The sequence below is a fragment of the Myotis brandtii genome, unplaced genomic scaffold (genome assembly GCF_000412655.1).
Source record: "Myotis brandtii unplaced genomic scaffold, ASM41265v1 scaffold43, whole genome shotgun sequence".
Taxonomy (NCBI): domain Eukaryota; kingdom Metazoa; phylum Chordata; class Mammalia; order Chiroptera; family Vespertilionidae; genus Myotis; species Myotis brandtii.
Genome location: NW_005366455.1, coordinates 1,524,971 through 1,547,308, shown reverse-complemented (window position 1 = coordinate 1,547,308; position 22,338 = coordinate 1,524,971). Strand labels below are relative to the sequence as shown.

The window sequence follows — 22,338 nt, the reverse complement described above, 5'->3', positions numbered from 1 at the left end:
TGAGCACCAAAGCCCCACTGAAGCAAACCTTGCCCCATAAGGGTGTCTCCAGCACAGGAAGTTCTCCCACGGTAGACATAGGTGATTCTCACAGCCAATTGGCCTGGAGGTCAATTCCTCCCAGTGATACCTACAACAATCAAGGCTTAGCTACAACAAGACTGCGCACAAAGACCACTAGGGGGTGTACCAAGAAAGCGTAAAAAATGCGGAGACAAAGAAACAGGACAAAACTATCAAGGGAGGATATTGAGTTCAGAACCACACTTTTGAGGTCTCTCAAGAGGCTTCTAGAGTCTGTCGATAAACTTGATGAGATGTACAGGAAATCTAATGAGACCCTCGATGGTGTGATAAAGGACCATCTAGAAAGTAAGCATACACTGACTGAAATAAAGAATATTATACAGACTCCCAACAGCAGACCAGAGGAGCGCAAGAATCAAGTCAAAGATTCGAAATGCGAAGAAGCGAGAAACACCCAACCGGAAAAGCAAAATGAAAAAAGAACCCAAAAATACGAAGATAGTGTAAGGAGCCTCTGGGACAGCTTCAAACGTACCAACATCAGAATTATAGGGGTACCAGAAGATGAGAGAGAGCAAGATATTGAAAACCTATTTGAAGAAATAATGACAGAAAACTTCCCCTACCTGGTGAAAGAAATAGACTTACAAGTCCAGGAAGCGCAGAGAACCCCAAACAAAAGGAATCCAAAGAGGACCACACCAAGACACATCATAATTAAAATGCCAAGAGCAAAAGACAAAGAGAGAATCTTAAAAGCAGCAAGAGAAAAAAAGTCAGTTACCTATAAGGGAGTACCCATACGACTGTCAGCTGATTTCTCAACAGAAACTTTGCAGGCCAGAAGGGAGTGGCAAGAAATATTCAAAGTGATGAATAGCAAGAACCTACAACCAAGATTACTTTATCCAGCAAAGCTATCATTCAGAATTGAAGGTCAGATAAAGAGCTTCACAGATAAGGAAAAGCTAAAGGAGTTCATCACCACCAAACCAGTATTATATGAAATGCTGAAAGGTATCCTTTAAGAAGAGGAAGAAGAAGAAAAAGGTAAAGATACAAATTATGAACAACAAATACACATCTATCAACAAGTGAATCTAATCATCAAGTGAATAAATAATCTGATGAACAGTATGACTGATGATTGTAATAGAATCAGGGACATAGAATGGGAATGGACTGACTCTTGGGGGGAAAATCAAGTGAATAAATAATCTGATGAACAGTATGACTGATGATTGTAATAGAATCAGGGACATAGAATGGGAATGGACTGACTATTCTTGGGGGGGAAAGGGATGTGGGGGGTGAGGGAAGAGATTGGACAATAATCGTGCACCTATGGATTAGGACAGTGGGTGGGGAGTGAGGGCGGTGGGTGGGGTGGGAACTGGGTGGAGGGGAGTTATGGTGGGAAAAAAGAGTAACTAATGTAATAATCTGAACAATAAAGATTTAATTTAAAAAAATAAACCTAAAGCTGGGATGTCCATTAGGTAATTAATTCCACAGACCTCACTTTCAGTAGCAAACCTGGAGCTAAAAGTGGGAATCAGCATGTGAGTTCCGGTGGTTATGACCACAGAAGGAAGAGAGATGACACAGCAGAGTAGAAAGTGGGAGATCTTGTAGCTTTTATAAAACTACCTCAAGTTTGCTCCAAATGCTCATGTCATTATCTTAATAATCCATGTGACAAGTTGCTGTCATGAAGTGCACGGAGTTTTTGCACCTACCTTGTATTTTGACGTATCCCAGTTGTGGACTACGCGTGCCGGGATGAGGAAACTGTCGTCCACGTGGCAGCTGCTGCAGTAATACCACCCGCTGTAATTGCACACCTTGGCTTTCCCATTGGAAAGCCCTATGGATCGCTGGCATCCTGTTCAAAACAAAGCAAAGGTCTATGATTATTGTACTTTTAACAGCACAGGAAAAGGCTACACAACGCTCATGTCAAGTTAAACAAAATTCCACAACAGGACAGAAGTTGCAGAGAATCCATGTATATGCATGTGTCCTTCTTTCCAGCCCAAGAGTTCCCTCCCCTGGCTCCTGGGAGAACCACTGAAACTGGTCCATTTCTGGTCTGTTCTGATTCCAGCTCTTCAGCCGGTAAGCCTCCCTGCACCCCCACTTGTCTCTCTCCTTGCTTCCCTCAGAGACCCTGTTTTCACGAGGCACTTTGCTGGGGCCTCTCATACAGGATCTTATACAAGCCACACTTCTCTATGAGAGAACTATATCAGCTCTATTGCACAGATGAATAAACTAAGGTTTTAGCCAGGTTTGTATTTTGTCTTGAGGTCACCCAGCCAATAAGAGGTGGAGTTGGATTTTGATCTATGCTTGTCTGACTCTAAAATGATCCTAAAAACTGCTAGGTAGAGCCTTCCTTTGCTTCCAAAATAAATGAAAGGAATTTGTCCATTAATTGGCCTCCAACTCGCCTTTCCAACTACCTACTCTATTGCTTACTCTCCAGTGGGAATATAACCTCTTTATTCCAGTCAGAGAACTCTCCACACTGTTCCCCAAGTAAACAGTGTGCTCTCTCCACCCTCCATAACTTGGTGCACATTATTTCTCCTTACACAAGGTCCTCTTCTCCAAATCTCTACTTTGCCAAATCCTGCCGATTACTCAAGGCCACTGGTTGCCTGCAAGTGATGGCTAAGGCCCTTTTCGTGTCCATGGGAGTCCATGGTTCTGTGAGCACTGTCCTGGTAATAACCATGGCTCTGCCGCAGAGGAGCCATTGGTTTTTAGATGGAACCACCTTCTGCTGGTGAGTGTAGAGACGCTGTCACAGTCAATCCAATGGACAAAATCCAGAACAGGTAGTCATGATTACATCAACAGCAGCTGTTTTCTGACATTTTTTGATTTACAGCTTTCATTTTAGAACTCCTTCCATATGGCCCATTTCATGGTTGGGTGCTAAGAACTACATTTTTCAAAGAAATCTCATATTAAGCCAATTTCATATATGGGTACAAAATAAAGTACTACTAATAATAATGATCAGTGTTGCACCCCGTTTCCATTAGAAGGAGCTAAAACACATTTATTTAACAAATCCCCAACTAAAGAAGATACTGATTCAACACGAAGAGCCTGAATAAAAGGATCACAAAGCTCACAGAACTTTCACTGTCATCACAAATAAAATGGCGTCAGTAATTAAGCCATTTCATAGTGCATGGGCCAGAAAGAATGAGATCCTACTGTTTTTAAATAGGAGAGGTATGAAAGACAGAAGTAAATGTGTTGGTGTTAGGCTTCAAGAGCTCGATACTACTCTTCCTTCCTAGAACAGCAACAAAATCCGAGCTCCTGAGGGATGAGGTATGTGTGAAAGATAAGGAAGAACCCAACACACACGGTGCCTCTGTCGGGTGCGCGGGAGGTGCCGTCACAATCACTAGCTCTGAACGCTGGAATGCTGTCTGCTGCACTCCCCGACCGCACTGCCTTCAGCTCGGTGGCCTCTCTATGTGCTGGGACAGCCAGAACCACACTGCAAACTTCTCAGACCTATTTTTTATCCTCAGCACTTAACACAAGGCTTTGCACAAGCAAACCATCAATACATGTTTATGTGGAAGGGATGAGAAACGGAATATCATTTAGCATATGTACAGCCACATGCTTACATAAAGATTTAAATTTCCCATGGCTGTTCTAGAATTGATCCGCTACCCGGGATCTGCCTCTTGACGCAGCCTACTTTTGTTCATTTCCCTATGAAAATACGTTGCCTATTCTAAGAATTCTACATTACACATGTACTCCTATGTGAACTATGGGACAGAGTTGAGTGGACTGTGACATATTCTAGACACTGGGATATTGCAGTTTCCAAAAATAGGCAGTCAACTGACTTAATGCTGAAGTGAGGCTGAATGGAACTCAGCCTTCCCTGATGACTTAGAAAGTGATCCTGATCTTGTAGAAACTCAGGATCATCATCATAGTTGAAACTCTCACCACAGAATACTGTCAAAACAAATTTAGGTTATTTTATCTTTTCTGGTTATTTGAATATAATAAACATCAGTAAGCATTTTCTGGATATTCATATATGCTTCAGTAGGTACTACTGGGTTTTTCAGTCTGTACTTTTTAATGACTTTATTATAATTTTCTAGATGGAACATCTGTAGGCAATATTAGAACACACAATGCACTTTAAGAAAGCATATAGCCTAAAGATGTGTATCTCAACCAGGCACACGTATCCAATGCCTAATGTGCTGGGGCGCAACTATATGAGCTAACAAATGAGCTAAACATCCTTACCTATTTGCATAGGTCTCCAGGCTCATAGAAAAGAGAACAGACGACACGGCTCAGGTTCCTTCAGGTTTTAGTTTAGACCAGTGGTCGGCAAACTGCGGCTCGCGAGCCACATGCGGCTCTTTGGCCCCTTGAGTGTGGCTCTTCCACAAAATACCACGTGCGGGCGCGCATGTACAGTGCGATTGAAACTTCGTGGCCCATGCGCAGAAGTCGGTATTTTGTGGAAGAGCCAGACTCAAGGGGCCAAAGAGCCGCATGTGGCTCGCGAGCCGCAGTTTGCCAACCACTGGTTTAGACAGAGGCCCCAGCACAAAACCTCCGACCTCTAGGCCTTGGGTGTCTTTACCTTTATACCCTATTGAGAACCATTCTCTCCAAATCTCGGTGATGAAATCACCCCTAGTAACAGAAGTAGGTTTCAACCTACCCTAACAGTCCTGCTTAGGTCTGTTTTGGATACATGGTGCAGAGACAGCACAAGTCTAGAGTCAGGAAGCTTGTTCTTGCCTCGGTTACAATGGGCGTCTGACCCATCAACTCTCTGGGCCTGCTTTCCTCACTGCAGAATCAATGGGTTAGCCTAAATCGGCAGTTTGCCAAATTTGCTGAGCGTCAGAATTTTCTAGAAATGTTTGTGAAAAGCGTGGATCCCACCCCAGAGATTTTGATTCTGTAGACTGGAGTCGGGCCCAGGAACTTGCATTTCTACCCAACCACACCCAGGAGCTGAGGTGGTAAAAACTGAACATTGCTCCCTGGTCTCGAGGTGGCTGCCAAAGCCCTCCAAGCTCTAGAGTTCTCATTTGATTCAAGGAAAGTGCACTTTATCAGTGAAAAGCTCATAATCTGTCCCACAGTTTACTTTCTAGGCTTCCAAAATCAACATTTCAGGTTCTCAGTCTATTTCCAAAAATCTGCTGCATAGGAACAACCCGAGTTCACTATACCCATGTTTTTCCAGAGCGTCCATTGTCCCCACTGAGAAGAATCTTAGTTGACTTAGAAAGAATTAAAGCTTTTCATCTTCAAGTCCAATGAAAGAACATTGGATCGTCGGGAAAGATTAGAAGCTAGTTGGTAGCCTGATGCAGATTCATTTTCTAAAACCAACACACACCATTTATTTGAAGAAGGAAACACCCATTCTTTCAATTAACTGCAAGATTTCCTTCTTCAATATACTAGCAAATCATAGACTAAAAATGTCTCAAACAATTCCTTATAAACATACAGAATCTGGGATCCCACTATCATTATAAAGTTTTCCATGGAGGGAAAAATGTGTTTTCTCAATAATTACTGTTAGAAAAACACATTTTTTGGAGGGTGCCAAAGGTGGACTCTGACAAGCAACATTATGGGGAGAAAAAGAGAGCTGGGAAGCAGAAACAAAAAATAATTAATTGAAATAACTAATTAGAGCTTATTTACATATTATATTTGTATGTACTTTCAAATAGACTTTTCAACAATGTTTCTAAATTAAAGGGCATTTATAGTGGGGAACACTCCACATGTTGGATCAAAGCAAATACATTCTTCCCAGTCTCTTTTTGAAACTTTTCAGAGAGTGTATTCAATTCATAGGAACAAAAAACTATCTCACAAGAGAACCCACTGGCCTTTTTTTTTTTTTATTGCTTCCCACCCCACTTCAAATCTTTAATGAACACATGCTCTGAAGAGTTTAGCTTCCCCCTGATACACTTTGGGAAACAAATGTAACCATTTAACCGAAATCCTATTTGCTGCATGTAAGTCCATTTCCCAAATGGCCTTTTAAGACACCCCAAAGAATCTGTTGCTGGGGGCTGAAGCAGAAATTTTGGCATAACGCTCCGCAAAGGCACAATCTTTCTTCTCACAAGTGTACCCAGCTAGCTCAATTGGCTGCAACGTGGCGTTACTGAGATGAGCTCTGAGGAGGAGCCAGCTTTTCTCTATTGCACGGCTACCAGCTCAGTCCTGCAGCCCCTGACCAGCAGTTGGAAAATTCATGGGCGTAAGAGAAAAGTAGCAAGGGCTCTGGCTGGACCCAGGTGAGTCTCTCACTGAGGAAAGCACACACACAGCCGTGCTACCTACCCCCTTTACCCAACTTGGTAAGGTAAAGCCAGTATTTTGTATTTGGACGGTAGACAGCTTTAAGAAGAGAACAGGGACAAAGAGAAAAAAAGAAAGAAAGAAAAAAAGAAGGCACCTCTATAAAAGGGAGGGGGGGAAATAAAGAGAGTGTGAGGACAAATTTCCATTTGCTCTGTTAAAATAGAAAACATAAAACTGGCAAGTTGCTTACCCCTTTCACTATATGCACACAGGGCAGAGAGAGGTGGCCCCAGGAGAGGGAAGGGGACTGCCCTGTCCCTCCCTCCTCCGTTCTGTCCAGTGTCCGGGCATGGGACAGTGAGCTGTGGTAAGCATTGTGCAAAATGTGGCTTGACCATATGCTTTAGAGACCAGAATTGCCAAAAAGAAGAAAATGACTTGCTATTTTACAAGAATTTGGGGCGGGGGGGGCGCAGAATCATAAAGAACTTAGCTTTCCCAGCTTCCAGTCTGTAACCATAGGCTCTTTAAGCAGTTAAGAGTTAAACATGTACTTTTAAAAATAAGGTGTCACATTAGGTATACAATTGAAAATTATGTTTAGTGAGCCTGGCATCTGCACAAAGCTGGGCACGGCGTTGGACTGCTGGAGAGAGAGCAGAAGCACTTTCTTTGCCATGTGGTTCTGGTGTCCATTAAAGGAAGTGGAGACCAAGCCAAGCTGGGGCCGGCTTGCATCCTCCACGGCAGGAGGGGGCGGGCTGGGATGTGTTCTCAGGTTAGGTAACCCGGTAGCCCGTAGCCCGTGGAACTGAGGCTACGGAATTCTACATAACGGTAATGAAAAGAGCCGGGGGAGGGACATCGAGAAACACCTGTTTAGTCCCCCGTCATCTGTGAGGGATAGATATGACCCAAGAACCCCAAGGATGCCCAAGACTGCGGAGAGTACCAGACCCTATACATAATGTTATGTTTCCTCGATATGCATACCTATGATAAAGTAATTTATAAATTAGGCACAGTAAGAGATTAACAACAGAACCTAATAAGGAAACAGAACAATTACAACAATAAGATAAGGGTTACTCGAACACAAGCACTGCAATACCTCAACAGTTGATCTGATAATCCAGGCGGCTACTTAAGTGACTACTTGGAGGGGAGGGATACACTGGACAAAGGGATGACTCATGTCCCCGGTGGGACGGAGCAGGATGGTGTGAAATTTCATTAGGCTACTAAGAACGGCATGCAATTTAAAACTTATGAATAGTTTATTTCCGAAATTTTCCATTTAATATTTTCTTTCCAAGGTTGACCATGAATAAGGGAAACCCCAGAAAGCAGAACTGTGGGTGAGGGGGGACTACTGTAAGTGATCTAAAACTTTCCCCATATCGAATGGCTAAGTTACTCGGTCTGTGGGACAAGGTGGTGAGTGAGCCACAAAGTAGGAGGCACCTCCTTAGTCATTAAATCAATTACAACATGAAATATTTGAATGGAGAATCAGGCACACGAAAACAAATGCCTCTGAGTATGCATTTTGTCTGTCCCAAAGCAAATAGCACCCATAAGCATCTCAAGTGAAACTAAAGGAACAAAAGGGAAAATCAAGAAAAACCCATGTGTACTGTTTAGATTGCTAATGTGAATATAGGCATGAGCAAAGTAGGTTTACAGTTGTTCATATGGAATTAATACAAATAAATAATACAATAATCCTATATAATAAGAGGCTAATATGCAAATCGACTGAACGGCGGAGTGACCGGTCACTATGATGAGCACTGACAACCAGGGGGCAGATGCTCAACACAGGAGCTTCCCCCTGGTGATCAGTACGCTCCCACAAGGGAAGGGCTGTTAAGCCAGAAGCCGGGCTCACAGCTGGCAAGTGCAGTGGTGGTGGTGGGAGTCTCTCCCACCTCTGCAGCAGTCGGACATGCCCTGAGGGCTCCCGGACTGCGAGAGGGCATAGGCTGGGCTGAGGAACCGCACCCCCGCCCCGAGTGCATGAATTTCGTGCACTGGGCCTCTGGTTAAAAAATAATAATACATTTCACGTACTCACAACTGTACACCCACTTTTGCCCACTCTGTAGTATGGCAGACTGCTGGTAGTCCCTTTTTTTTTTTTTTTTTTTACTTTCTGGGCTCGCTTTAAACTGCAGTATCTCAAAACTATTTCTCCATAAGGTTTTAAGTCTTTTGATAGTGAATTCTCTTCCCAGAGGATGAAAATTCATGGCTGGAAGGAAATACACATATAGGCATACCTCGGAAATATTGTGGGTTTGGTTCCAGACCACCCCAATAAATACAGTGCTGCAATGAAGAGAGTAGTAATCGCTTTACTGGTATAAGGTCTTGCCTTCAATTATTAAAAAACACAACATCTGTGAAGCACAATAAAGCAGAGCACAATCTTGAAATGCACTGACGGGTTCTCCCCAAAGCTATACCAAAGTTCATTTCTGTCCATCAGAAAAATAACCCTTTCCTGATAGGCTTCATTTTATGTTTGTCTATAAATGGCCTTTATAACAGTGAGAGAGTGAAAAAAAATTGTCACTTATTATTGGCCAAAACTTTGACTCAAAAAGTTGGGCTGCACAGACAAGGGGCTGACATGTAAGAAGCATAAATAAAGCACTTGAAGGACACTTCCCACTGTGGCTGACACGCATCTAGGATAACTTGTTGGCACTTGCAGAATGGGCTGTAGCAGTTGCCAGGACAGCTCTGTCCTCAAGAATATGAGAAGTAACTCCTGTTGGACAAAATGGAAGCACCTGACTAAAGGGTTTTCATTTCCACACAGCAATATGGTGCATGTTATGCCTGTAACCTATTAGTGCTGCCCCTGGACACAATGAGTGTTCAATCCACATTATATCTAGAGAAACAGACTGAGGCTGAGACCAACAGGCAGCAACTGACCAGGACAGAGGCCATCTAAAAGTCTAATCATGTGTTACTTGATTTTACTTGCAGGACTAAGGCAACCAAAAAAAGATACTTGTAAAAATCCAATCTGAATAACAACTGGTTTAAAATTTAGAAGTATTCTACAAGTCTAAAGTAGGTGTGTGTGGTTTTTTAGCAGTGACTATTTAAATGTACTATGTTTAAATAAGAAGTGAAGTGAAAATCACATGCTATGTAATTGCTGCTGATTGAAATTATAAGGCAGCCTGTCAGGGGTGCCCTAAACCTGTCTCTTGTTTCAACAGTATTTGGAAAGAACAGACCTGGGAGTCCCCCTTCTTCCACCCTCCAAACTCCTTTCCAGTCCCACCGCCAAAACTAGCGGTTCTCAACCTGTGGGTCGCGACCCCTTTGGCGGTCGAATGACCCTTTCACAGGGGTCACCTAAGACCATCCTGCATATCAGATATTTACATTATGATTCCTAACAGTAGCAACATTACAGTTATGAAGTAGCAACGAAAATAATTTTATGGTTGGGTCACAACATGAGGAACTGTATTTAAAGGGCCAGAAGGTTGAGAACCACTGTAAACCATCTTGTCAGCCATCCTCTGTCTCCAGGACCATCGGGCACAGACTTTTGTTTAGCTCCTCATTGTCGAACAACCATTAGCTCCCAGATTTAGCAGAATTATTCCACCCAGGTGGAGGCCACCACCAACCACCTGGTCAACTTGCATCTACGGGCCTCCTATGCCTACCTCTCTCTGGGCTTGTATTTCCACCATGTGGCTCTGGAGGGCATGGGCCACATCTGTGAGTTGGTCAAGGAGAAGCACAAAAGCACCCAGCTTCTCGTAAAAATGCCAAACGGTGGCCGCATCCTTTTCCAGGACATGCAGAAGCCGTCCCAAGATGAGGGGGGTAGAGCCATGAACGCCATGAAACCGCCATGGCCCTGGAGAAAAACTGAGCCTAGTGTTTTGGGATGTGTGCACCGGGGTACTGCCCATACTGACCTCCATCTCTGTGACTTCCCGGAGAGTCATTTCCTAGATGAGGAGGAGAAACTCATCAGGAAGATGGGCGAGCATCTGACTAACCTGTGCAGGCTGGGCTGGGTGAATCTCTCTTGGGAAGGCTCACCCTCAAGCAGGACTAGGAGCCTCCGGAGCCTAGTAGGCTTGGAGGGGCCCCTCTGCACCCCCTTGGTGTCAGAGCTCCTGCCCCCTGCAGCCACTAGGCAGTGTTTACCACCCTGGAGCCCTCTCTCAAGCCGTGGACCAACTGAAAACAATAAAGCTTTTTTTGCAGCAAAAAAGAAAAAAAAAAGGAAGAAAGAAAATATAAACTAAAGACTTTCTACTCTTGCTAAACTCTATAATGTTTGTTTATTCAAGCTCATGGAATGTTAAGATTATAAATCTTATTAAATAAATTAATAAATACCAAGTAGACTCCAACTCAAGCTGAGAAGTGTCAAGATTTATTAGTCTTTCAGGTAAACAATGATTGAGAACCTAAAGTCAATATTTAGTCAAAATTTATCTTGAAAGGCAATAAATCTTGATTTTTGCTAAGGGAAGTAAGTAAATATGTTCACTGCTCTAGAGACTCTGACTGCTTTTCTACGTACTAAATAGCTACCTTCTTTGATTTATAAATATAACAATCTGTGACACATATTTTCACTTCCAAAGAAATAATTTGAGTTGTTTAGTTACTTTCAATTTTTCTTACGACCAGATGCTTCAATACCGGTATTTATAGTAGGGTAAGATAAGAAAAGTTTAATAATGAAATGCTACAAATTCACCATCTAGTATATTTAAATCAGTCTAAATTTAGTATTTTTTCATACTTGTTTCCCTCTCAGACTTTCTCATTAACTTCTGTCCCCATCTGCTCTTTCCCCAAAGACTTTCAAGAAAATGGAACACAATTTAAAATGGAAATTACAAACAGGGAAAGGGACAAATAAATTTCTACATAGTGCATACTATATGCCAGGCAGTGTTATGCACACTTCACACACACACACACACACACACACACACACACACACACACTTCTCACTAATTCTATGAGGTGGGTATTATCCCCTTTTTACAAATGAAGAAACTGAGGCAGAAGGTGATAAACGCATTCTGTCCATGGGTATACATCTGGCAAAAAAGGCAGGGCCTCACTGAACTGGCTGGTGTGTGGCACTTTGTGAGCAACACAGTGAACTAATAGGTGAATTTCCACGTGGCTATCTCCTTGTGGGAGATATTAGAAAAATTGTCTGCTGTGGATGACAATATGACAAGCACAGAAAATATGAATCAACTATACAAAAATACATAATTTAGTTCATTAGTGATTCAGCCTTGGACCTCACAAGCAGTAGCATCATCTCTGAATATGAAGGTGGGGGCGGGGAGGAAAGAATACAACTCTATAAGGTGGGAAGCAGAAGATAAGAGAGGCGCAAAGGAGAAAGCAGTCCGTCTAATTGTGGAGATAGAGGACGAGGACGGCTGTGTGGACACAGGGACATTCCAGCTGGGCCTTAAAGAAAAAAGATTTTGACAAATGAAAGTTCAAGTCAGAAAAATGGGAGCCCGCTTGGAAAACACTGACTTTGCCAGTTGTCTGAAGCTCACTGTAGCCAGAGGGACGTGGGGAGAGCTTTGAAGGATGAACTGAGGCTAGAACCTAAGGATCCTGGATGCTCACGGGAAGGAGTCCGAACTAATCAATAAGATACAGGACCAGCTAGGGTGGTTTGAAGCAGAACAGCAACCTCAGCTTTGGAAAGATTAACTGGCAAGAAGACACTGGAAGCAGGGACGGTTGGTAAGTTAGTGCACCAGTCTGAGCTTGAGTAAGCAGGGCGCAGGGGAGACCCCAGGGGGGAAAGGAGGAAATACGATGGAGAGCAAATGCAAACCATTTGGCAGCTGACTAGAGGGAAGAGCATGGCAAGGGGCTCCTCAAAAATGCCCAGGATGTGCTGAGCTTACGACTATTACGTGAGAAATCTATCAGTCAGAAGAGAACTTTGGGGGAGAAAATATCGTTTGTTTGAAACACTAATTTAAAAAAATAGAGTTCAAAAATTTGAGCTAGCAGATCAACTGATGCCTAAAGATCCACCGATGGAAAACAATTCCCTTTTATTGTACAAATCAGTTTGAATTCGATTTCCTGTTACTTGTGACTGAAAGCATCTCATAGATTTACACTGAATGATGGTGGGTGAGGGTTCCATTTCTATAACCTACTACTTTTACTTAAAGCTACCCGTGACGATGCTGAGGTCTTATTATGAGCCATGAGATGGTCTGAAATAATCAACATGCATTTCAGTAAGGAGACACTTATTACTTCCTACAGAAGTGAGGGAGAGCAGCGCGAGGAAGCGAAGAGAGAGTTAGTAGCTCTTGTTTCTTGGCAGCACAGTGTCACCACCAGGGGAGACTTCTGTCCCAATCGGGGACATCTGCAACATCGAGAGACATCTTTGGTTTCCACAAAGGGGTGAGTCAGGGTAGCTACTGGCACCGAATGGGTAGAGACCAGCGATGTTTCCAAACATCCCTCAATTCATAGGCAGCCTCCCACGACAAAGAATTATCTGGTACAAAATGCCAACAGTGCCACTGCTGGAAAACCCCGAGACAGTACAAAGGCGAGTGAGCAAGGTAAGTGATTACCTAGTCACTGTTCTCCACAAGCGAGGGATATGCCATCTACTACGGGGAGGAGAAAACACCCTTGCACCAGCTCTACCTCCTTATCTACAGAAACCAGTCATGCTGCCAGGTTGGAGCAAAGAGGTGCCATCCAAGGGAGGCACCGCCCACTAGACTACCTGCAGTAACACAGCTCCCAGCTCGAGGCTCTTCCCTTCACGAGTTAATCCTTCTGGTGAAACATTGCCTACGAATAACTCTTATTTGAAAAACAACTGCAGAGTCAGAAGAGGCCAAACTAAGCTGATTATTTGAGACATGAAAGCAGCCAGTGGTGGGACTAAGGCTCCTCTATCACCACTTACCTCCTGCTCTGTCAGTTCTCCCTTAAAAGTGGGAGCCCTGCAGTCCCGGACAGCAATGGAAGGTCAGCCTCGCCATCCTTGTAACGAGGCAGATGCTGGGCCGGGCTACTTGGAACTTACACTGACAGCTTTGGGGGAAGTTGTCTTACTACACAAACTCTTATGGGATGTTCCTCTGAACCGTATCAGAGCCTGAGGCCACAGGAAAAATCAGCCCGACTGTCCTGTCTCTATTTAAAATTTTGTATTTTGTTCTTCATGGATTTTTTGGTATTATTTTTGATTGTTCAATAATGTTACATTAAAATATGACTTACCTTGATGACTGAGGGCTTTTGGCATCCCCTTAAATTTTGTGCCCTCAGCCGAGTCCCAGCCCTGCTCTGAACCCTTTTTTTCTCACAGAGAATCCATTGTCTGCCCAAATTACGTTCTTGCTACACTGATTTTCCCTGGCATTTAACATTGTATTAAGCCAGCACTAACTCGTTAGCGATTCCCTCGTTACAGCTCTATCCCGATTGCTTCAAAAGTCAATGACCGAGTATTGCTTGGGAAATTCAGATTAACTTTCTGGTTTACCTGAAAAGCAACCTGTCTTTCCTTACTGTCTCCTTCCAGCCTGCGGTACATAGACATCCCTACATACATCAGCCTCTTCCAGCTGGAGTTTCTGCCACATACACTGTCCCACCACTTCTCTCTCACGTCACTCCCCATTCTTGATGCTTGTTTCTCTCCCCTGCTATTTTGTGAGAGTCTTATCTCTTTGAACTTGGCAGTATCTTTAAAACACAACCTTTCCTCTTTGCTAAAACCTCCATGGCAGCATCTCTTAGAGTAATTTCTCCTTGAGCTATTTTAGTAATGACAACAATTTCATAAAATTAAAGTCATGAGAGTGGATGTGAATAGTGCTAGAAATAGTCTCAAAGTGAAAAGACCACTTTCATCAGCTTCCTTCAAATCCACGCTTGAATTTCTTCATTTTCACCCTAAACTGAATTCTTCGTGTTCTAGAAGACTTGAGGACTGCCTTGGTCCACTGTATTCCTTTTTCTTTTCCCTTATGCCTTCTTTGGCCTGCTTTCCATGCTTTTCTGTCTCTCTAAAAACACAGGTTTGGCCTTGGCTGGGTTGTTCAGTGGTTATAGCACCACCCTGTGGCCCAGCATCCGATTCCCAGTCAAGGGCATGTACCTCAGTTTCGGGTTTGACCCCATTCAGGGAGTGTACGAGAGGCAACCAACCAATGTGTATCTCTCATGTCGATGTTTCTCCCCCTCTCTCTCTTTCCCCCCTTCTACCTCCCTCCCTTCTACTCTATCTGAAAATCAATGACAAAAAAAAATCCTTGGGTGAGGATTAAAAAAACCCACAAAAAACCCACACAGGTCTGTGATCACTTCCAAAGCTAATCTTTTAACCATATATTTAGTATTTGAAAATAGGCTGCTTATATCAGGAGATTTAGAAGTGGTAGGTGGGACACCCTTATTTCCTGGTCCTCATTGCTACTCTTCTAGAGTAATATATCCCCAGCTTCTCTCCCATGGCGTATCCAGCCTTCCTCACAAATGGAAAAATAAGGTATCTGACTGGTGAGTGTCGAAGGACCTGGCCTGCTCAGCCTAGCCTGCAGGAGGCAGGGCCTTGGGGACTGGCTCCAGCTGTGAATAAGCCTATCAAATGTAAGGGTCTAGTACAGGGGTGGGCAAACTTTTTGACTCGAGGGCCACAATGGGTTCTTAAACTGGACCGGAGGGCCGGAACAAAAGCATGGATGGAGTGTTTGTGTGAACTAATATAAATTCAAAGTAAACATCGTTACATAAAAGGGTACGGTCTTTTTTTTTTTTTTTTAGTTTTATTCATTTCAAACTGGCCGGATCCGGCCCGCGGGCCGTAGTTTGCCCACGGCTGGTCTAGTATGTGATCCATAAACAATGCACGTGGCTATCGTGGTCTCCATCTTCCTGACCCCTGGGAGCAGAATGAAGAGGTAGGATTTTTAACTCTGCAAAGCCCCTGGAAGGATGATGGCTCACACAGACAGCACCCAATAACCCGTGGGGAAGTAAGGGGAAGGTAATCAGGCAACCAGAACATGGGTGTCAGTGGGTGAAGATCCCTGAGATGAGGATCGTCCCGGAGAGCTGGGCTCAGGAGGATGCCAGGACAACCCTCTGCATTATGGGGCACCTTCCACTCAGTTGAAGTTCCTCATCCTACCATGGATGAGACACACAGTTTTCCTCAAGGTTTCCCATCCATTGTTAGACCACAATCAGACTTCTGATCATCTAAGAAATTGTGTGGAGAACCTCTCATATTTTCTGGGCGGGGGGAAATGCAGTGATGTACAATATTACTAAATTAAGATTGGGCACTTCTGGTTTGGCCGGTACTTTGTAACATTTGAATGGTACATAATCAAGGCAGCTTCATCTTCCCTCAAGTTATAGTGTCGAAGATGCTGACCCGCAAGACTGTGAAAAGGCTGGCTCGAGGCTGTATAATCAACCAGAGGCAGGGCTATAAACGGAAGACCGAGCTTGTACTCCTAATGTCTTACTTATCCCACTGAGCGTGGGTGCTTCCCAGCCACCAAGTCATGTGTGACTACTATTCTGTCTGGTCTAACGTCTGGGGGCTGGAAAGAGCATCTTTATTGGTAAAGATGGAGAAAGAGACCAAGACTTTCCAACTAAGTCTATCCTCTGTCAGAGGCAAGGGCTGGCGATTTGTTTTCAGCAAGGCCTCTGATTCAGCCCCCGTGATTCACTTTACTGAAAAAAATGAGCAGGACACAACCTTGGCACATAACTGGCTAGAATGTGATTTTTAGCATGGTGACTATAGTCAACAATATTGTATTTTATACTTGAAAGTTTCTAAGACGGTAGATCTTAAAAATTCTCACCACACACACACACACAACTAAGTGAAGTGACGGGTGTGTTAACTAACCTTATTGTGGTACTCATTTTGCAGAATCTATGCTTAGCAAAGCATCACACTGTACACCTTAAACATACACAATGTTACATCAGTTATGTCTCAGTATAGCTGGGGATCTAATGTACAGCATGATGACTGCAGTTAACAATACTGTATTGTATATTTGACAGTTGATAATAGAATAAATCTTATTCTCACAAAAACCAAAAAAAAATGTTCACTACGTGAGGTGATGTCTTAGCCAACTTTAACATGGCAATCACCTCACAATATATACGTATATCACACTCTACACCTTAGAGATACACAATGTTATCTGTCAATGATAACTCAATAAGGCTGGGGGAAAGAAAAGAATGTGATTTTCAATCTTTTAAAATTGATACAAGCCTGCATGTCTTTGGCTTTGGAATCCTAGTTCCCTTCTAGAAGTGGTGTATAGCACACACTGAACCATTTTCCGTGAAAGCTAATACATAAAATTCATTTTGTTGGTCACCTTTATAATATCCGTTAGAAAAGAAAATGCTCGCTATTTCAAGCCAAGATTTGCGAGTGGGGATCATAAAGTCACCGATGTGCACATTATCCCACCACCGGTGCGGGGGCTCTGGGAGGCTGCAGCCAAGGCGGGCAGCCCAGAGCCAGCCAGTTTCTTGGTTGCTTCTGAGCTGCTTGATCCCAGGAAGACCCAAGAAGAGACCACTAGAAACCTTCCCTCCCCTGTGGTGCAGTCAGTGCTGGAAGGCACACCCCAGTGGCTGACTGGAAATGAATGAGGGAGAGAGTGACTAGAGGGCAAGAGTTGAATGTGAGTAGGGGACAGGAGTCAGATCATTCGGGGTAACTGTAAGGATGCTCATCTTGCCAAAAGATGTGGGGAGCTGCTGAAGGACTGGAAAGAGGGTCCATGTGAATTTTATAAGATCACATGCTCTGCAGTTAAGACAAGACTTGGGAAGGTTAGACTGGCAGCAGAAGACTGGTTAGAAGACCACTGTAGTTGTCTTGGTGAAAGACGACCCAACTGGTAGCAGAGAGAGTGAGAGAGGTCAAGGCTATCTCAAAATTCAAACGCTGCCCTAGCCGGCTTGGTTCAGTGGATAGAGCGTTGACCTGCGGACTGAAGGGTTGCGGGTTTGATTCCGGTCAAGGGCATATGCCGGGGTTGCGGGCTCGATCCCCAGTAGGGGGCGTGCAGGAGGCAGCTGATCAATGATTCTCTCTCATCATTGATGTATCTATCTCTCTCTCACCCTCCCTTCCTCTCTGAAATCAATAAAAATATATTTTAAAAAATTCAAATGCTAAGTATGCTTATCAAGTATAAAATAAAACTAGGCGGAATGTTAGGATGTATTAAAAAGGAAGCTAGAATGTGGGTAACATCTTGAACTAATCTCTTCTTTCGTTTGTATTCATCGCTGGGTAGAACCCTATGAGAACATCATTGCAGTTTCCAGAATATAAGGAAGACATGGAAACCTGGAGATTATCAGCAAACGTTGGACATATGTTGAAGAAACAATTGAAGGAAGTGTGCTTAATAACCCAGAGAAAACTGAAGAATGACTTGGTTCATTCACTAAGAACATTCTATGGGAGAGCTGGTGGCTTCTCAAACTTTGTATGCAATCAAATCAACTGGAAAGTTTGTTAAAATCTCTAGGCCCGATCCCAGAGATCCTGACTTCAACAGGGAAGAGTCCAACCAATACTCCCCACATCACCCTCATGAAACTGATACAAATGGTGCTCTGGCCACACTTTGAACAGTGCTGGGCCCTGCTCTCAAAAGTCAGACGAAAGTTATAGGCCCAGGGCAGGAGTCCAGGAGAGTGGAGGGGGTGGGGTCATGCAAGAGGAATGCTCAATTCTACCTAGGGGATTAGAGTAAGGTGGGGGGCAGGGTAGTCAAGGGAGGTTTGGAAGGAAGTCCTTAAGAGTGTAAAGGATTTTCCACACCCAAAAGTCTTCAACAAAGCATAATACAAAACTATACCCAGAAGATTGCATGTCTCCTCTCATCTCAGTTCACTGCTTTGCAGGCCAGCTCCATTTTTTATTGAAACGTGTAAAGAAGTTTCATGCTCTGTTTTTTATTAATGTGATTTAATTAAAACATTTTCTATGTTAACATATTTCAAAGTATAAAGACCAGTATACAGTCATATTTTCTACTGCTAAAATTAACTTTTAGTTTACCCCAACACTTAAATTTCTGGGACTACATGTTTGTTGAATGAATGAATGATTGGAAGAAAACAGTAATGCGGAGGGTGGGTGGGCAGAAAGAGATCAACCAAAGAACTTGTATGCATATATGCATAACCCATGGACACAGACAATACGGTGATGAAAGCGGAGGCGGGGGAGAGGTAGGGGTGGGCTACAAGAGGTCAATGGGGGGAGAAGGGGAGACGTATATAATACTTTCAACAATAGAGATTAAAAAATTAATAAATATATTTGATAAAATTTTAAAAAAGAAAATAGTAATGCGAGAAGTAAAATGGTATCACTATATTATTAGAATTTCTTACTTAGAGCTGTATTTAAAAATTGCAAGTTTTTACTTAAGTATGTTTCTGCTTTTAGGCAGAAATGGATTTTAGAAAACCTCTCAAGTAGCTCTTACGCTTAGAGGAGCCTGTGAAAGCTCAGTTTTTCAAGGAAATTAAGGAGAATATTGACATACCCCCAGATAAGATACCCCAATCTATTCTAAAACTGCACCTAGATCAATTTCTCTCCTAATGAAAGGTCAATAGATAGAAACTTTTAACTCAATGTAGAGTCCAATAGTACATTAACACTTCTTTTAGAAGTTTAGCCGGAAATGAACACATGATGAGAACTATGTTAACCATAAAGGAAGCTACAAAAAGGTACAAGAACTTTCCAGACCAAAGTATAGCAACAAAGACTGAGAGAAATGAACAGCTTAAAAAAAAATGATAGCACAGTTATGGCCTATGAAGTTCAGGAAGGTCTATCAAAAGATCCATATCTTCTGAAATTCAAAATGATTTTATTCTTCTGAAACATATCAAAGACCAACATGTGACTTCTATGATGAGAATACCAGGAATAAATCAAAAAAGCAAATTTATGTCCTATAAAATCAAAAGGCCTACTTATATAAAGTGATCAAATCTCTCTGAATTTTTTAATGTGAAATAGTTCAACCCAAATTATATAACATTCTTCTTCTTCCATTAAATCCATTATTTCAGTGTATATTTATATTCTTAATATACATTCATTTTTATTTAAAATGATTTTCTGAACCTAGAAACAAAACTGGGGAAAAAAAGGGCGGGGAGGAGGGTAAAAAGCAAAGTAATTTATCCAATGATAGACATCAGAGCCAGGAAAAAGATTTGTGTCTCCAGTCTTCTTACTCAAGTGATACTTCTACAGGTTTAAAATCTCTTCCCTAAGGAAAAAAGGTATTACTTATTAAATGAGGTTTAAATGGAGGACCACATTCATCTAATTCTCTCTAATCTTCTGTAGACATTAAAGATTCATAGAATGAGAGATAAAAGGGACCATATAATACAAGGCCATTCCCTCTAAAATATCCCAGAAAGATGGATGTATTGGAAGAAAACTCACAAACCTTCAAGTTCAACTGTGTGCTATAATTACTTGTTTGTCTGGCTTCCAATTTCCGTGAAGACACATAATGGCATTATCTTGTTCACTGTGCATCAAGTACAGTGCTTAGAACATAGTAGGGCTCCAATAAACATTTTCAGAAGGGCTGAATTAATAAATCTGTCATCTTGCAGATGAGAAAACTAGCTCAGACAGGTTAAGTGACTTGCCTTGAGGTCAAAACTCGAGGTCTTCCAGTCTCATTGACCAGAGCTCTTGCCACTCTACTCGTTTTCACCCATGACCATCAAATCTTAAGAAAAATCCATTCCACTCTGGACATTTCTATAACCTTTGCCAAAGAAACGACACAGAGAAAGCCTATTTTCTAAGTGGAGACAACACTTATTCTCTCCCTAGTCTAGGTCATATTTGTATGACATTTTATTTAGTGCCTTCACTATCCTATCACATGTCAACAGATGTGGTTGTCTGCTCTACAGGGGCAGCATCCATAACTGAAATGTCCAGGTCTGCCCATGGAGAACACAATGAGAATGTGGTCTCTACCAATAGACCTGCTGTGCATGATTTGATGTAACCACAGCAGCACAGATTTTGGCTTCCTGTTGCCTCGTTTGTTTGCCCACACAAGCTGCTGTTAGATGGAGTGTCCTCTACCTTATATCTTTGCAGTTAATTTTCTGAATATAAGTATAGGAGTGTCTGTTTATCCCTACTAAATCACATCTTGTTTGGTTCATTCCTCTTGCTTATGTTTCAGAATCTGGATTCTGTCATTAAGCATATTATTTGTCCAACCTAGTTTTGGTAACGCTACAAATTTGATAAGTGTGCCACTGATATCTTTATCGAGGTAATTATTGTCCTATCTGGGCAAATAGTAAAAATAGCTAACCCTTATATAGCACTTACTGTGTGCCAGGCACAGTTCCAAGCCCTGTTAACTCATTTTATTCTCACTAGAAACTTAGGAAGTAGATGTGATTCTTTTCCCACATGTGAGATTTAAAAACGGAGATACAGAGAGGTTAAGTAATTTACCCAGGGTCACACAGTTAGTGAGCAGCAGATCTGGAAACCCAGCCAGTCTGATTCCGAAGTCCTTGATCTTAATTACTAAGTTATGCTGCTTCTCACTATTATCATGCACCTTTCACGACAGCCTTCTAGGCTGAAAGGGATCCATTAGTCAACAATCCTTGGGTAAAGCAGCCGATCATTCACAAAATTATATAACTGTAATTTCTGATAACCCAAGTTTCTCTGTCTTGAGGTTTTTGCTTTTTTGAAAACTAAGTGCTATATAGCAGCAATTTTCAACCATTTTCATCTCATGGCACACAAACTAATTACTAAAATTCTGTGGCACACCTAATCTAACTAAAAAAAAATTGGTATAATTTTGATTCATTCACACTGGATGGCTATTGTTGTGTTGGCTGTTGTCATTTTTTTTATTTCACAGCCTAAGGGAAAGGAGGTCAGGTATTGCATGTTTTAAAAATTCTTGCGACATACCGGTTGAAAATCGCTGCTATATAGCATAAACTGACTTGTCTAGTACTCCGTTTTCCTTTGTGCAGCCTCAACCAGACTCTGAAGTCCTGGGATCCAGCCCCTATCTATGCTTCTCTTATGTCTCCCATAGCACCTACTGCATGAGCACACAACAGAGGTTCAAGTTTTATCCTGGATAGACAGGCAGTAAAAGCCAAGCAGGTTTTTCCGAGTTTAATACTGCAGGAAATATAAGGACGAAGTTTAAAATAGGGAAGTGGGAGAGACACCACTTCAGCTCTTCAGGTTTCAAATTCTCTACCACAGGGATTCTCTGACATAAACAGAGCAGGATGTATTGATCTCCAAGCCAATGGCCATACAAGCTTAACCCCTTATCTCCCAGTCCCATTCTCCTGCTCACCCCTTTCAAGCCCCTCATACCCTCATGGAAGGGATTCTATAAATCTTTGAAAAGCACGGCCTGTACCTCACCCCACTTGCATTTGCCAAGGTGCCTGGCAGAGCATGTGTGTGGAGTTTAATAAATGCTTGTTGAAATGAACCCTCCACCAAACTCCACTTACAGATTTTACTATCAGCAGCCCTTCACGGTCATATTCAAGGTTGGGGGGAAATAGCCCTGGCCGGTTTGGCTCAGTGGATAGAGCATTGGCCTGCAGACTGAAGGGTCCCGGGTTTGATTCTGGTCAAGGGCACATGCTGAGGTTTCGGGCTCAAGCCCCAGTAGGGGGCATGAAGGAGGCAGCTGATCAATGATTCTCTCTCATCATTGATGTTTCCATTGCTCTCTCCCTCTCCCTTCCTCTCTGAAATCAATAAAATAAATAAATAAATATATATATATATATACACACACATATATACATATA

At 42.6% G+C, this 22,338-nt stretch overlaps 1 protein-coding gene and 1 long non-coding RNA gene across 8 annotated transcripts in view; one reads left to right on the top strand and one right to left on the bottom strand.

The window, feature by feature from the left end:
* LOC102245148 overlaps positions 1 to 2,143 on the top strand; it is a 14,095-nt gene extending 11,952 nt beyond the window's left edge. Inside the window, exon 4 of the long non-coding RNA XR_001363667.1 lies at positions 2,062 to 2,143. This is a non-coding gene — a long non-coding RNA (uncharacterized LOC102245148). The remainder of the gene's footprint in view (positions 1 to 2,061) is intronic.
* PLEKHM3 (pleckstrin homology domain containing, family M, member 3) overlaps positions 1 to 22,338 on the bottom strand; it is a 162,666-nt gene that overhangs the window by 98,139 nt on the left and 42,189 nt on the right. For all 7 annotated transcript variants that reach the window (XM_005874214.2, XM_014546076.1, XM_005874215.2 and 4 more), the window contains exon 4: positions 1,767 to 1,912. In XM_005874214.2, coding sequence (XP_005874276.1) covers positions 1,767 to 1,912 — 146 coding nt within the window. The remainder of the gene's footprint in view (positions 1 to 1,766; positions 1,913 to 22,338) is intronic.